The sequence below is a fragment of the Pyrgilauda ruficollis genome, unplaced genomic scaffold (assembly GCF_017590135.1).
Source record: "Pyrgilauda ruficollis isolate IOZ18807 unplaced genomic scaffold, ASM1759013v1 scaffold42, whole genome shotgun sequence".
In the NCBI taxonomy this organism is placed as follows: Eukaryota; Metazoa; Chordata; class Aves; order Passeriformes; family Passeridae; genus Pyrgilauda; species Pyrgilauda ruficollis.
In genome coordinates, this window is record NW_024525712.1 from 5,365,282 (window position 1) to 5,382,526 (window position 17,245).

Genomic DNA, 17,245 nt, shown 5'->3' on the forward strand with positions numbered 1-17,245 from the left:
ATTTCTAGCCAGGTATCTTGTCAGGTTAACTCTTGTCCATGCTTTTATTTCTTGCTACAGTAAATTGACAGAGTGCCACATTTGTGTCAAAATTCACTTAGTTCTCACTGGTTTACTTTTTATTTGGTAGTCTTTTTAAGTTGTGTAGGGTGTTTGTTCATTTGGTCTTAATCTGCCTGTCCCCTTCCTGCCATTGATTTATTTTGCTGTTTCCCATCTCTTAGTTTTCCTACAAGCTGTACATTGCAATTGAGCAGGAGAACATCATACATCGTTAAGAGTATAGAAGAACTAACCAAATTCACTGCATTTAACAATAGCTACAACTGACAATGATAAGCATACCAATGATGGCATCATTAAAAGATGACAGGCATGGAAGTGCATTGACATTTCCAAGAAGCCAAGGAAAGAAATGTGGCAATTAAATGTAATAATAGTCTACATAAAGAAAAAAAATTGAAATCTGTATGGTGGGTCCTGCAGTGCAAAGGATTTTTTACTTAGTAATTTTGTGTTGGCCTTAAAGGAGAAGGGTCTTCCTAAACCACTTCTTGACACCTTCCTCTTCCCATCCTTATTCTCTCCTACAGTAGTATTCTGGCCCTCTTCTCAGTCCCTGTGGCTCCTGTTCAGTCTTCTTACTTCTGAGCTTCTCAGTCCCCAGCATTTGCAGTAGTTGGTGCACTGGCAGAGGACAGGCAGTCTCAGGTGTTGCTTCCAGCAAGCATTCTTCTGCTCCAAGCCCTGCAGCCATGAACAGGGCTGGTGGAAGGGAAGGCTCCCACTCACACAGGTACATGGAGGGTCTGGCACTAAACACAAACTCACATCCACTTAGCATGTCCACTGGACAGTCTGTCAGAGGCTTATAGCTCTGCCCAATCTACTTTTGTTTTCCTGAAGACAGCAGAATGCATCTCTAAACTCAGAGCAACACCCCATGAAACGTTGTTTGTTGCTCCAATTCACGGACAGTTAGAGTTATTCATGAAATTATTTGTACTTTTTTGTTCTCCTCAGCAGGGACAAAATAATGTATATGGACAAAACAGTGGTGTAGAAGTATATTCTGAGAAATATAAATATTTTTCCTATGACATTTGGGGGAAAAAAAAGCCCAAAACCCACAAAAAAAAACAAAAAAACAAAAAAAACCCAAAAAAACAAAATGGGCCTGACAGTTACCACTGAAGATTTCAGTCAGATCAGTTAAAATCTGGCAAAAGTTACAAGTGACTAAATGCAGAACCTGGTTGTTGAAAGAGTTAGGCCCTTTGCAGGTAGTTCTGCCAGCTCTTTTCATTACAAGCTGGAAGAAGGAATAGAATAGCATTTTAATCAGAGGTACCATTTGTTAAGCTGGAAGGCTCTTGATAGTAAGATAATCTAAAAAGACTTAAGAGGTTTACTTACCTTGGGAAAGTCACAGAGAAAATAATATGAAATCCATATTAGAAAAAGCAAACTGCGCCATATAAACTAGAAAAACCATTTTGCTTAGCAGACCTGACAAATTACAGTAGACAGCAATTGTACAGGTGTTTGCAATGTGACACCTCCTTGATTCCAGGCACTTAGCAGAAGCTGTCTGGTTATAAGTCTGCTTGTCCTCATTCCAGACATAGCTCATAAAAAGGCAGAGAATACAGGATGACTTTTTAGGTTTCAGGAGGGCTTAGTTTTCCTCTTGAAATACATTTTTCTCCTTGCTGTCTATACAAAGTGTTCAGAGAAATTGTGCTTCATTTTAAGTGCCAAAGTGAGTCACTTGGTCACTAAATGATCACATGAATTTTTCAGCCACCTAATCAGACGTGTGTAGCTAAACATACACCTTAGCTATTTATACACAGGGAAGTCTCAACCTTTCTTCCTATTCAACAGCCCAGTAAATCCACTGGTCTTCAGGTCATCTGTCCTGTTGTGGGCAGTCCCCTGACAGGAGAGAGGCTGACAAGCTTTGCAGCAGCCAGCCCCCAGCTCCTGGGGCATTCAGCTGCGCCCTGTTAAATGCATGGCTTAGTGCTGGGGCCGCCTGTAAGTCATATAATGTGCTGCAGTGGGTACTCATCCCCAAAGAATAAATGGGAGATTTTTTAACAGTTGTTACCCATTGGGCAAGAGCCAAACCTCTTTCCCTCCTCAGGGATGATACAGGTCAAAGCTCATTAACACATGTGAGAAGCCCACCCACAAAGCCTCTTTGCTGACTAAGCAGCCTCAGTTAACTAAATATGATGCAAATTTGCCAAGGGACGACTGTGCCCAGCTGAAGGGCAATTTTGGCAGTGCTCTTACAGTTCCAGCATTTCAAGATTCATTAATCTCTTTTCTGGTGTATATTTATGCCCCAGGGGGATTTCTTTCAAACTGAGTCTGCTCTCAAGGCCTTTTTTCTCGGCTTTGCCATGTTAACATTTCTGCATAATACCTATTTTTGTTTTTCTTACCTGATGCCCGCTTTGTTCTTTTGTTATGAGGGATAGGCATAATTAAACTATAACGCTGCCTTACCTTTTAAATCTCCAGTGAAAAACCACAAATACCTTCTCTTCTTCTGGGTGGCCATTCACTCTGTCTTGATGTCCATTTGGTGCCTCTGACTGACCAGATTTTAATGCTAATTCAACCCATCCCAACCCCCCAACCCCCAAAATAAAAATATAGTTCTTTCCAGAACATATTTCTGAAACAATGATCAGATATTATTAAAATAATTTTGAAAAGCTTGCATTTTGTTTTAATCATCATGGCTATAGGTTTTTTAGGGCCATTTGGATAGCGATTTGATTTTTCTTACTTCTGAAACAAAGATTTATTTAAACATAATAAAATCTCAGCTACTTTCCTCAGCACCTTGAATTAGGAACTGTCACTTCTCACATTACATCAAGCTTTTAGTATTTTTAACTTAGATTTCCCTCCTGATTTAAAATTGGAGTTTTTCACAGCAAGCATTGAGGTGTTAGTTGTAAACACACCCAAAACTCCCAAAACAAAACAAAAAACCTGCAAAAAATCCCAACCAACCAAACCAACCAAACAACAAGCTTTAGCTAGGAAACAAGGTCTATGAAGGGCCACATTAATAAAAATAATTCTTTTCCAATGAAGAATTCTGAAACTGAGCTGAAGACATGATTTTTTTTCCAACACCCAACACCACACAAAGGCAGCTGGGGTTGTGTGGGGAGAAGAGATTCCTCTGTGAGTCGCAGCAATCTCCATGAAAACAAAACTAACTTGTTTGCAGAACCTCTCTCCTGGATTCCCTTTGCTTCACATCTCAGTAAGAACCTGGGGAAAAGCCAATCATCCTTGAATGTAAATAAAAATGAGTGCTGGTTTAGAGAGGGTTTCTTTTATCTCTGCTGGAGTTGTGCATAGACTATTTCATCTTTTAAGGTGTGTAGTAGAATTTACTCATGGGAATAAGGAAGTCACTAAAGCTGATACCCTTCAACATAGAAAAAAAAAAGAGTGGTTCATGGATTTAATATTAAACTAAGGAATGAGCTACTTTGATCACTGAGTTTGATCTCTTAACTTGAACTTCAAACATTAGCAAATAGTTGAGGAGCTTAGTGGTAAAAGTAAGGTTTCAGCCATTAACAAAATAAAACAGTCATTTTCACTGTGATCTGTATTTCCCTGAATTTCAAAAGGATTTACATCTAGGGCTTGTTTTGAATATATCTCTAGTTAAAAGAGGTCCCTTGAAAGTGACTTGTTCCTTCCTCTAGTCTGTAGACAATGCTATTTTTAATAAACAAGAGAAGTGTTTCATTTTCTTTTTGAAAAATCATTGTGGTAGTGAATCTATAAACATCTTGCAGGGTTCATGAAATTTGTCCTCAGGATGCTTTTTGAGTCCTACAGGTTGAGGCTCAGGTTTCTTTACACTGTTATTTCTTTCTTTGTAAACTTCAGCACTTGACATACCAAATATAAAAGCTGTGGTTTATTTTACCATTATCTCCTCCTTTCCCATATACCTACTTCTCTGTTTGGAAATTGTTTTCTTCAGTTGAAAAGCCAAGTGCAAATGCCCCAGCTTCAAGAGGGACTAAACTGCATCTGTCTACTGAGGAAAAAAATGTATTTAACACCCAGCTGGAACCCAGATAACTAAAGTCAGTCACCCAGACAATTGCTCCACTTGATCAATGATCCTTCACTCTGGTGGCCTCTCTTGTTTGCATCCCTGAAGACAGTGCAATTGCATTCTTGAAACAGTTCAGGATTTTAGCCCACATTTATTTAATCTAAATTTCTTGATAAATGCACACTGTACACTGCCTAAAAACTCCTTTAAAACTTTTTTTGCCCACTAATTTTCATTTTATTTTTGAACAAATTTCACCCTATTTCCAAATCCACTGAATATATGGCAAGGCACTGGTTGCAGTAAGATAATCACAGTGCTAAACCAGAAAGAAAATTCATTCTTCACCTTATGTTCAACTCTAATAGATACAATCACCATACAACCTTTATAGTATTTTGCAAGTTATGGCAGAGGGTGTCTTTCTAGGATGATGTGCCAGACAGACAATACTTTTCTTTCACAAATTAGAGGTTCAGCCCAACAGTAGAAATTTATCAAGCGCTAAGACACATTGCATCCCAACAAAATAAGGTGTTGATGGTCATCTGGTTGTTGATACAGCAGAGACTCACAGCCCTTGGTGAATCAGAAACTCAGAGGGAGTCCAGAGTTTGTTGCTTTGCTGGTGCTTCTCACAGCCCCACCAAAATGCTGTGGCTTCAAGCCGTGTGGCATCCAGAGTCTGACAGAGATAATTCATGGTTTGGTACATTTATACTGAATTTATTACAGCAGTACCCCAGCAATGTTGTTAGAAAGCCTAACTCATTTTTATTATGGAAAGAATACTCAACTGTGTTTATATGTTCTTATAATTTCTTGTGTGTATGACAATAATGGCAGGAGCAAGTGAGATAACTGTGATTAATTTTACTAACTCTTTGGTGGAAAGAATAAGCTGCAGAGTTGTGTAAAATTCAGTGTAAAGTTTGAAAACCTATGACAAACATCAACGGTAAAGGCTTCAAACTTAATAATAGAATATCCTGAGTTGGAAGGGACCCACAAGGCTTATCGAAGTCCAGACCCAAGAATCACACCAGGTGCCTGAGAGTATTGTGCAAACACTTCTTGAACTCCATGAACTCCATCAGGCTGTGACCACTTCCCTGGGGAGCCTGTTCCATTGCCCAACCACCCTCTGGGTGAAGAACCTTTTCCTAATATCCAACCTCAATCTCCCTTGATACAGCTTCATAGCATACTTAATGCGAGGAGAAGTATTATCCTTAACAAAACTACTACCCAAATATTTCTCATAGTCTTTTTTCATTTTTTGAGATATTTAAAGCATGTGAAGCATATTAAAGCATAACCCCTAAAGCACTGAAATAGCTTTCACTTGTATTGTTTTGTTTGCCAGTCACAAGAAAAAAATAAAATCATATCTACTCCTGTCTCCTTCTGTCCTTCTGTCTCCTTCTACCCTTCAGTCTTCTAGAAATCTCAAGCAACTCTCAGTCTCACTGGGATCTCAATTCAAGCTTTTTGGTTAACTTTACACTTCTGTAGGGTTCAGCCTTTGTACAACAGCCCACTTCTGGTGCAACACTGCCTTCACCTTGTTTTTCATCTTGTCTTCCCATATATCCTGAGTTCTTTTGTCTGTTCTCAATTCAAAGAGCAGCTGCCTTCAGTAGAAGTAAACATAGTCAATAAGATAAGGGGTAGAATGTCCTTGCAGAGTAGAAACTTATTCTAAAAGTCCTAATTTACTTTTAATTACTTAAAACAGTTTTAGGTAACTTAATTAAGAAGAAAGCAAAGCAAAATGGGTGCACATTGCTATCTTTGACTAACTTATTTCTGAAGAATTTAGACAAGTTAAACAAACTGTAGTAGAAGTCAATACTCTTAATTTAGGTTACTAACTTGGTATCTGCTTCACTGAAACTGAAAGTGCCTGGCTCAGGAAAGTGAGCTCATCTGCTTACAATACAATATCTAATTAATGAAGAGACATATTTGCCAGAAAAGATCTGCAGAGGAAAGGCAATGGCATGGTCTGGCTTTGGCATCTTTCTCTGTGGTGAGCAGGATACCTTTGGGAGTTTTGAATGCTTTCTTAAATTGCATAAAGCCACTGGAAAATTTAGGACCATCTGTTCATTCATGGCCTCTTCTAAGGACAGACGTGTAACAAGCTAAAGGTAGTCATACAGATGTGTGATGCACAAGTTAGAGCTGTGCATGTAAGGATTGGGGAAGCAAAAAGAGGAAGCTTGTGGATTAGGCATGCAGATATATTGCAAAAAACCCATTTTGGTGACAGTCCTCCTTTGTCTCTACATATTTTATTAGATCACCTGTGGGTTAGAACAAAATTAATCTGGCTACAGAATGTGGAAGCCTTCTGCATCTTCACTAGTGTGCCCAAAAAATAGGCAGCCCTTTGCCTTTCCCTTCACTAACTCGTGATTCATCTGGGTGCCTCCGGAAGAAGGGAGATGCAGAAGGACTCTCCAACAGTTTCAGCAGCAAGGATGTAGCACAGCACCCAGATCTTTGTGGTTCAGTTTAGGCAGAAGTCTGCAGAAGGGTCCCTGAACTGCAGCCAAGCTATAGATGCTCCATACATTCCTACCCCGGCAATACATCTCTCTCCAGTGGTGATGGGCCACTGACAGTTGCTGTTTGGCAGCTGGAATGTGACCACTCTGTTTTGTGAAATAGGAAAACTTAGTGTTGCACATATGGAACCTTGTACCTGGGGCCTCAGGGTGAGAGTGCACCTTGGAGCATCCTGGGCACTCCAGTGGAGAGATAACCTTCCAGACTAGCTGAGAAGATATCTATAGGTTTAGGCAGTACTGAAAACTTGGTGTGTAAAATCATGGCCTGGGAATAAGATTGGTCCTTGACACAAAAATTTGGATTTAGGCACATTGAATCAAACCGTAGATTTCTAACACTTCGGAACAAATTTGATTTGTTTCACTATTTTACTCTCCTCTCAGATTTGCTCCTCTAGAATCCAGGTTTCTTGTTGGTCTGTTTGAATGTTGTGCCTATAAGCTGTTTGAGGGCTGATTTCGAGGGGTTGTAATCAGTCAGGACTTTTAGAGAGGAAAAGGCTACAGAACAAGATGAGAGTAGTCTAATGCAGTTGTTTTTATGCCCAGTGATGCTAACTTCTTCTGAAAAAGAGCGAGGACAAAATATGAGAAAATTCATTAAATCAGCTGAAAGGTTACAAAAATGAAGTCAGTTAAATGATGCAGAAACTTTGCATGTACTGTTATCCCATTTCTTTCTCTGTGCCAACATTTTTTTCCCAAAACACCAAATCCTCTCCTCCTTAATTGTCTTCAAGGCTCCCCTTGACACTTCAAGAAGACAGTTGTTTACAGTCACACACTGAGTCCCTAGCAGGCCTTGGAGTAGTAATTTGGCATCCTAACAACTAGGCTACAGCTAAAAGCTACCTAAGTCATGTCATTTCTTGATACTACTAGTATTGTTTTATTATATATCTTCTTAGTCACAAAGCTGTATAAAATGTTGAACATGGATTCTTTTGCTGAGAAAATAATTTTTTAATATCTTTTCCTAAGAGCAATCCTTTTCTGTATGACTGCACTTGATAATAGTCATCCAGGCTTTTCAAATAAATGTTTTCAATAACCAAACACTATACCTAAATTTGAGGACTTTATTTAGAAGGAAGTTGCATCTTTACTTAAAGAAATGCTTTTAATCAAAGACACCACTTTCCTCCATATTACAGAGAGATTATTTGTGTATTAGACTTGAATCTGATTTGCACAATTAAAAATTGTAAAAAATTCTTCCTTTGGATCTGGAAAGGAAATATAAATGTGCCTCTAATGCAATGAAAAGTACATAACGTTACTCAGCTTGCATGGCTATGAAAACTGAAATGTTGAGGCAAGAGGAAATTGTTTAGCAAGCTTCCAAATTGCCTTCACTAAAGCTAAAGCTTCCTCAGAATAAGATTTTGGTTTTTCATCATTAAATTAGATTGAATATGTATTTTCTCTTATCTGCGATAATGCAACTACATAAAATATGTGATTTTGGAAAAAGGGGGTAGTTCGGTGTACCATGAGTTGTTAAATACTGAGCACTGTGTGATCTGTATTTTAATTTTTACAATAAAGATTGCTAAGACTCTGTTGGCTATCAAACTGTTTTGTACAATGTAATTAAAAAGCTTAATATTTTGGCAGTGTGAGAGAGAGGAGATAACAATGTACATCCATAAATGTAACAAATATGCATTATAAGACGCATATATCCCCCATTAAAACAAGGTCATTTCTATTGGAATTACTTTCCTTGGGCTCCAACAAAAAGCCAACACATAAGTTACTGCCATTTTAAGAAAAAATTTAAAAAAGGGAAATTTAGCTGGCTCACTAGATGATATTCACAAAGAAAAGCCGTTTGTAAGAGCTGGTCGTGTGGGTGTAAGAGGTAACTCATGTCCTCTTCTCTTAGCATTCAGTTCCATGTTTGAACATTTGAATTTAAAAAGGGTGGAAGTTCAGAGCAGGGACATGTAAATTCTAGTGGGAGTATTTAGACAATAACTGCTTTTAAAATAAAACGTTTTATTAAAAGTATTTTGTCTTAAGAAAATTGAACTGTATATCTGACTTCTATATTAGCTGTCTATGCAAAAAGATTTTGGAAGAAAAACAAAACAGTGAAATCACTACTGGTAAGTCCTTTCTTTTTTCAGACTAGTGCACTCTTTCAATGCTAGGCAGTGAAGATAAACTATGTCTCTGATACTGTTTTTATTACACGTTTGGATTACAGGTTTCTTTTCAATGACCTGTCAAAATTAACAGGCTCCTTACTGTTCACAGTTTATCAGGATGCCCCAGAGCTACTTCAGCAATGAAGAAAGCAAAGCTGTCTGGAGAACAAATGCTAACAATAAAGCAGCGGGCCAGTAATGGTAAATTTTTAATCATTAAGTTCTTAAATACTAGTTCTCTGTAAACTAAAATTACTGTTACTCTATTGCCTTTTTTTCCTACATGTATAAATCCACTCCATATAAATTGTGAATTCACTGTCAGTAGAAGTGAAACCAGGTCTTATGTTCTGGAAACCTGAGCCAGGAGTAGAGCAGTCAGATTGAGTTATGTCTATATAAATCTAAAACTCTAAAATATTTCAAAGTAGAGCATACCATTATAATTTGCTGGTTCACATTTAATTCATCAAAGGGTGCTAGTTAATCTTATACTGTTGCAAGATTCAGAAGAGAAAAAGGGTTTATTTCCAGAATGTCATTTCCTCCTGAGTTTCCTTGAGTTCATTTGGACCTATGGCTCTATAACCTCTGGCAGATGGAGATAGCTTTTTGCCATTTCAGCTCCAGTAAACTGCAATTCTTCCTGAATCTTGAGTTGCAGGGAAGATGATGAAGGTACCAAGTCAGGATAGTACCCTGGTAGCTGAAGTGCAGTAAAAGCAAAATGTAGGTACTTCAGTTCAAGTAAGTAATATGATAAAAACTTATCTGGGAGGTGCCCAAGTCCTGAATTTTCTTGGAAAACTATGTAGTCACTGAGTCTGTGACAGCGCATGCCTTCTTAACTGTTGGTGTTAACTGCGTTTAGAGCCACAGAGCATTCGAACGCAGTGCAGGAGGCACCTCAGCCCACACGGCCAGCAGAGCTGGAGAAAGCAGTGGCTGTTCAAGAGTTTGTAACCAGTCAGTGAAAGATCTGGATGTTATTTTCTCTACAACCTGGATAGTATTGAAAACTATAAGTATCTGCCATGCCCAGGAAGAATGTTTTAAGGAGTAATAGGTGGATATTTTGGCTACTTGGACACATGGCCTGCCTGGGCAAGCCAGTGGACTTCTATGATGGGGTGACTACATCAATGAACATGGGAAGAGCTACAGATGTCACTTACCTGGACTTCTATAAAGCCACAGCCATGGTCTCCTATGACATCTTTCTGAATTGGATACAGATGGATTTGATGGGTACAGTGTTAGGTGGATAAGGAATTGGTTGGATTGTCACATCCAGAGGGTAGTGGTCAATGGCCCAGAGTCCCAATGGACATCAGTGACAAGTGTTGTCCCTTAGGGGCCTGTACTGGGACCAGTGTTATTTAATATCTGCATTAATGACATAGATAAAGGGATCGGGTGCACCCTCAGCAAATTTGCATATGACACCAAGCTGTGGTGCAGTGACACTCCTGAAGGACAGGATGCCATCCAGAGGGACCTGGACAAGCTGGAGAAGTGGCTCATGGGAATCTCTTGAGCTTTAACGAGACCAAGTGCGAGGTGCTGCACCAGGGCAATCCCTGGTATCAACACAGGCTGAGGTGAGCAGATCCAGAGCAGCCCTGCTGAGAAGGATTTGGGGGTGTGAGGCGGCTGAGAGGCTGGACATGGCCCAGCCATGTGCCCTCGCAGCCTGGGGAGCCAAACGTGCCCTGGGCTGCATCAGAGGCAGCGTGGGGAGGGGATTCTGCCCCTCTGCTCTGCTGAGACCCCACCTGCAGGGCTGCATCCAGCCCTGGGGTCCCCAGCACAGGAAGGACATGGAGCTGTTGGAGTGAGTCCAGAGGAGGCCACCAAGGTGATCAGAGGATGGAGCAGCTCTGCTGTGAGGAAAGGCCGAGAGAATTGGGATTGTTCAGCCTGGAAAAGAGAAGGCCTTGAGGTGACCCAGTTGCAGCCTTCCAGTACATGAAGGATCCTTCAGCAGAGATGGAGAGGGACTTTTTACAAGAGCACGTAGTGACAGGACAAAGGGGAACGGGCTTCAAACTGCAAGAGAGTAGGTTTAGACTGGACATTAGGAAAATGCTCCTTACTGTGAGAGAGGTGAGATACTGGAACAGGTTGTTTAGAGGAGCTGTGGATGCCTCATCCCTGGAAGTGTTCCAGGCCAGGCTGGATGGGACCCTGAAAAACCTGGTCTAGTCTTCGCTGGTCTGGGAAGATGTCCCAGCCCATGAGGGGTCGAAAATGGATAATCTTCAAGGTCCCTTCCAACCCAAGCCATTCTATAATTCTATTGCAGAGTCAGACACTGTGGGGAAAGGTATGAAAGATTCACACCAGCAGAAGGAGAGTGGGAACATCAGTTTCTCTGGCTTTAGGTGTTCACACTTTGACTTGAAAAAAGACAGATCTATCTATCTCATCCCAGGATTATTTTATGCTTTGTTATATTAATTATAAAGATAAATAAACTGTTACAGTTTATTCCTGTCTGAATTCTTAAAAATGCAGTTACCTTTAAAGTTCTGTTGCTTTTAATATTTATTTCAAAAAATGTGAGAAAATTACTGTATATATATCGTTATTTAATAACACCCTTCCGAACCCTTCGTGAACCATTCTGAGCCATCATCAAACATTAAAAACAACTGCAGAATCACATTATATCCCAGTACATCAACAAAATTTCTCTTTGTTGAGAAAAAAAATTCTGAATTAGTTACAGGTTCTCTTGATAATGCTGTAATATGAAGAGTTTACCATGTTAAGATATTTTACTTTCCTTCAGAAGATCTGTAAGTGGATGCACTCTTTAAATAAATTACATATGATAGTGGAGTGAAATTTGTTTCTGCAGGTACATTTTTTATAATATAAATTTAAAGGAGTGTATGTAAAGTTAAAGGTCCTTTTGATCCTCCAGGTATTTTCAGCATTTTCACTGGAGAATTACTGCAATTTTAAAAGGAAAAGTAGTTGAAAATGCTTCTTTTTAACTGCAGAATAAAAGTTTGAAGAATGCTTCTTTTTTTTTTTGCTTGAAATAAATTGATTTTCAAATATGGAAATAATTCACTGAAGTCTGATTTAAACGTTAATTATTTTAACAACCTTTTTATTTTTATGTCACACAGGTATAGAAAATGATGAAGAAATTAAACAGTTAGATGAAGAAATCAAAGAACTAAATGAATCCAACTCCCAGATGGAAGCTGATATGATTAAACTCAGAACTCAGGTAACAGTTTTATGAAGCCCTAAATTCAAGCTGCTTTTTCTATATGACTGATTTAAAAAAAATTGGACATTCATTGTTTCTTCATATATTAAGATATCTATGCATGATTTGCTATTTTTAAAATCTGAAGACATGTTCATTATGCAATTTTCACATCAGTTACGAACAGTAAAAAAAACCAAAAAGAGCTCAGCAAAAATACATTCTTTAAAATAATGGCAAAACATGACCTGTCATGGTCAGCTTGGTATTTCCCCTTGATAAGGCTATGCCTTTCTAATAGTAGTTAAAATATTGTGTGACAACATGGTCGTTAACATAAGTTACAAGGTGAAGGAGCCCAGATGAACAACATGGCTTTTGCCATGCCTTACAGAGGAAGTTTAAACAGAGAAGTGAGTACCTGTTATACTTCATCATGTGATACACTAAATGCAGCCCTTGGCAGCAGTAGGGTTCCAGAAATCCAGCTCAATTCTTTTTTCATTCCATATAAATTTGTTGGGGGAAAAAGAAGCAGAAAACCTAACATTTGACTATTACCTAAAATCCCATTATTCATTAGTCCTAAAACTGGATGGAAAAAGCAAAAGAAGAAAATCACTTGAATTCCCCTAGAATTTTTCAGTGTCCAGCATAGATTCTGGTGCTTGTCTCTTCACATGATTTGAGCACAGACACCAAGAGTGAAATTCACCACAGTCACCATTTGTCAGGTCTTTAGTCCCATGATCATAGTCACTCAGTTGATCTCAGTGGAAACAGAGTAAACCATTCCTTGTTATTTCTTTGTCTGCAGCTTGTGGAGATGGGTGCCATGTCCATTCTCCTTCTCCTCTTGTATAGTCATAAATATAGAGGAGGATGTGCTTCTTCAACTCGGGTTTTATTTGATTTCTAAACCTTAACCAGATTGATACTGAAATCTCACTTCTGCTTTATGCCTGCTCAGAGTTCCACTGTCAATATTCAGCTTTCATAGGATTTGATTTAAGGTTTACACAGTTTCCTGATGTGATCAAATATAACTGTTGGGTAATGAGGACAAAATCTGCAAGAACATAAATCAAGAAGGATAATCAATGGCAGGAAAATTACATGTATTTACTCTTGAGAAATTTGGTCATAACTTTTGAATCTGGCAGCTTCCATTTGCCTTATGTTTTCTTCTGCTTAATACACTGTAGATGCTATTCACATACAGACTGATATGTCTGAGTTTTTAAAAAATGTGAAGCAGTTTGGCTGTTACATATACATTAGGTAAATGCTCCAGTTGTCAGTAATTTACTGCACTTTTAATTTTATATTTGGCCAGATGGATTGAAAAATAAAGCCATAACACTAACAGGTCTAAACATGTATTGAGTTTCAGAGATTTTATGTAGGAATTTAATATCAAGCTTTGATCTAAAATGAGTACAAAAGCCATACTTTAGTGGTCTCAGTTCCAGCTTTCATACTTCAGACTAGTGCCATTGCATATTCTTAGAAGTCAGATTAGGCACTTGTGGGACCACTGAGTGTTCTTGGTAAGAGAAAGCTCAGCTGGTGATTTTACCAATAAATTAAAAGGATATTTTTCACACTTCAGTGCAGCAGATTTAGAAAAGGGTAGATTAAAATTATTAATGGGATTTTAAAAAGTAGAGCTACAAGAGACCATTAAAACATTATTTTGTCTACCAGTCATCTTTACTTCCTAAGATCTTCCTAAGCTAAACCTGACAGGTGCTTGTCTAACCTATTCCTAACTTCCCATACTAGAAATTCCACAATCTCTGGATAATCTGGTCTAATACTTATCTGTTCTTACCCAGCTAGCTACTAAGGCCCTGCAGAGAATCCCATCTGACGAAAACTTCACAAAAAAATTTAGAGGCCTTAGTTTTGAATTCATGCACTTTCCTGAAGACAAGCAATTTACATTTACAACACATAGAGAGTTACATCATAATCATTATCAAACTATTAAGAGGATCAAAGTCAACAGTTCCCCTTTATTTGGAAAAGTAAATTATATTGGACATAACAAAATGTTTGCTGATAAACCTTTAGAAAATCATTATGCAACTCGGATTTCAGTGAAACTTGACAGGTGGGGACTATGCAATGGGAGAATAGTGGAAGTTATGTGAACACCAGAAGTAGCAACAGTATTGTTTGATACAGATTTGCAGCCCATATGATTGTAAGTGCCTGTGAAAGTTTTTCATATGACAGGAACAGGAAATGATTCCATGTAGAATTTTTCTATTTAATAAAGTGAAAATTCAGTCGTTTTTCTTAGTAGGAGCAGTTATAAGATTCTTCTTTACTCAGCTCTCCTTTATTAGCTCTCCTTTTTACTTAAGACTTTAAAGAAAGTATTTTTATCCTAAGATCTTCTAGTAAATTTGTTCAGATTTAACATGCAAACATGAGAGGAGCAGAAACACATAAAGGGGAGAGGGGAAGAACAAATGTGCAAATAATTGTGTGTTTCATAAAAGAAACAGATTATCCTATTTTCAGAATACATACAAGTAAACATTTCTTAGTTTTAGGGTAAAATGTGGGGAGGAAAATTTCAGCCTGCAAGTGAACAAATACAATAATTAAATTTAAAACAGATGAACTTACGGATGAATACTAAGTGAAGTGGTGAGATATGCTGATCATCTGGCACTGTATTTGCAAATACTCAGCATCTCCTGAAGAAAAGCAAAAAAGATTATTCAAGTTGCAATGCTCAGCTAGATAGAAAATCTGTAGAATCTCAGGTCCTGCTGAAGTTAGTGTGAGGTGGCTGCAGTATGCCATACTGAACTGAGCCTTCATTAGCATCAGACTCTTCATTCTGGTCTGTAATACATAAAAAAAATAGGATAGATATTGGAATATGACTTGACTAAGAAGGACCTATGAAAGATGTTTTGCATTTGGATACAGCATTTCCCTCCAATATAAACAAGCTGAAAGCAAAATAAGAGAGGCGAGATCAGGTGTCCAGGTTCAAAGATGAAGAAAGTATTTTTCTTTACTAATATATTTTGTGGAAATTAGCTCAGAATCAATTAATTTTGACAAAACCAAGTCCCTACAATACTGGCAACTTGGATTTACTGTAATGTGCACCTGTAGTCAAACCAAGAGATACTTAGAGACTGTTATGATGTAGACATATCACTTTTCTAAATTACTTCTACCAACTAATGGGCTGTATTATAAGCAGACTAAAAGTTTAGGTCAAAAATAAAATGTGATAGCTTTAACTACGTGACTGTGCCACCAGTTTCCAAACATTTACTCACCCAAGGTCAAGTTGATGTGCGCTTAAGAACCTTTACCCTTCTGCCTGTTACTACTGCACAAACCTCTGACCTTCCCATCAGCATTTTAATTGTATCAATTCTTTCCACAGCTCACTCTCTAGACCAGTATAGAAATGGATAAACCTCATTTTGAGAATTCAAAACCTTGTGTTCTTTGGCATTTTTTCCACTTCACTGGCTTCTTTTTTCTTGTCAATGCATATTTTAACCTACACACACAGAGCACACTGTACACTCTGTAATAGATGTTAACAGTTATCACCCCATGTGGAAAGTAAGGACAGGGCTACAGAGGAAAGTACAGACAGCTGTGAGTGAGCTCTGCATGTGCTCTTGATGAGCTGGACATAAGCCAGTGCTCATCTGAAATCCTTATGACTCCATTAGCACAATGCTCTCCACAAGTTCTTTCTCTCAGCAATGCTTTTAGCTCAAGCAGGGCACCATGCAAGGTCAGAGCTAATGTGTCTGGTCACCTGGAAACACAGGCAGAGCACAGTCTCAGTTGTTTTTACTTGTACATGAAGCAATGCCACTGGCTTATGTGCAAATATTCTTCAGTTTCTTCAGTTTTACAATTCACTGTATGTATTGGAAAAACTTTCTGACTTTGTACATACATTGCAATAACGTGCATTTCAGCTGTCAAAAGCAGCCCTGTGAGTTTGCACAGAATCATATTATACTTACAAAGAGCTAAGCATTGGCAGCAAGGAGCTGTGCATGCTTAATTAACAAGATATATGTGTAGCTGAAAATATAAGAAAAGCATGACTTACTGCAGAATGCCCCTAAGATTGGCTTCCAGGAGTTTAACTGCATGGGTGAACTTGCAGAACTAAGGTCCTTAATGCCTTTCAACTGTACAAGAAAAGCTCTAAAGGAGTGGAATCAAATCCAAGTTCATTCACTCACTATTACCAGTATTGAAAAGACAAGCTGTTGAAGTTATACAACATACAGTGGGAATAAGAAAGGCTTAGTGACGATAAGAACTGCAGACTCAACAAAACCTTTTTAAATATGAATGAATAGACCTTTTCTCCTTTCCCTGGTATTTCTGTTCTCTCTCCCTTCAAAGAGTGCATGCTTTGTACCAGTTTGCCTTATATTACATTGTACACAAATTTGTCCATTTTAGATTACCACAATGGAGAGCAACCTGAAGACGATAGAAGAGGAGAACAAAGTAATTGAACAGCAAAATGAGTCTCTTCTTCATGAATTGGCCAATTTAAGCCAGTCTTTAATTCATAGTCTAGCTAATATCCAGCTGCCACATATGGTAAGTGATTGAGAGCACAAGTTAAGGAATTTGGCGATCTTCAGTTCACCTCATACAATAGATACCTTTTTTTTTATGTTTATGTTTCATCAACCAGTTGGATATTTGTGGTAACAGCACTGAAACCATAGAGATACATTTAACTGCTAACAGACATGGAGGGCCTGTTCCAGTGTATCCAGTAAAATTAAGTAAGAACTAAATAGGCTTTTTAAATATTATAAAAATGATGGCAGTATGCCTTGCTAATATGTTATGCTTGAATGAATATACGATTAAGAAAATAAAAGTTGTATATGAACTACTATTTAATATCTCGTAGGAACCAATCAATGAACAAAATTTTGATGCTTACGTGACCACTTTGACGGACATGTATACAAATCAAGATCGTTATCAGAGTCCAGAAAATAAAGCCCTACTGGAAAATATAAAGCAGGCTGTGAGAGGAATTCAGGTCTGAACAGCTGCTATAGTGATGAAAATCTTGCTTAAAAAAAGAATGCCTCTTGTTTTTTGCTGCTGTAATTTACCAGAAAGTGTTATATATTTATTTCTGTTTGAA

The 17,245-nt window shown here is 38.2% G+C and overlaps 1 protein-coding gene across 4 annotated transcripts in view; it reads left to right on the forward strand.

The window, feature by feature from the left end:
* MYT1L (myelin transcription factor 1 like) overlaps window positions 1-17,245 on the forward strand; it is a 128,377-nt gene that overhangs the window by 110,634 nt on the left and 498 nt on the right. For 2 of the 4 annotated variants that reach the window (XM_041477887.1, XM_041477888.1), the window contains exons 18-21: window positions 8,947-9,038; window positions 11,978-12,081; window positions 16,537-16,680; window positions 17,003-17,143. In XM_041477887.1, coding sequence (XP_041333821.1) covers window positions 8,947-9,038; window positions 11,978-12,081; window positions 16,537-16,680; window positions 17,003-17,143 — 481 coding nt within the window. Of the gene's footprint in view, window positions 1-8,946; window positions 9,039-11,977; window positions 12,088-16,536; window positions 16,681-17,002; window positions 17,144-17,245 lie in introns of those variants that run through there. The other 2 variants (XM_041477889.1, XM_041477890.1) reach the window with 2 other exon arrangements.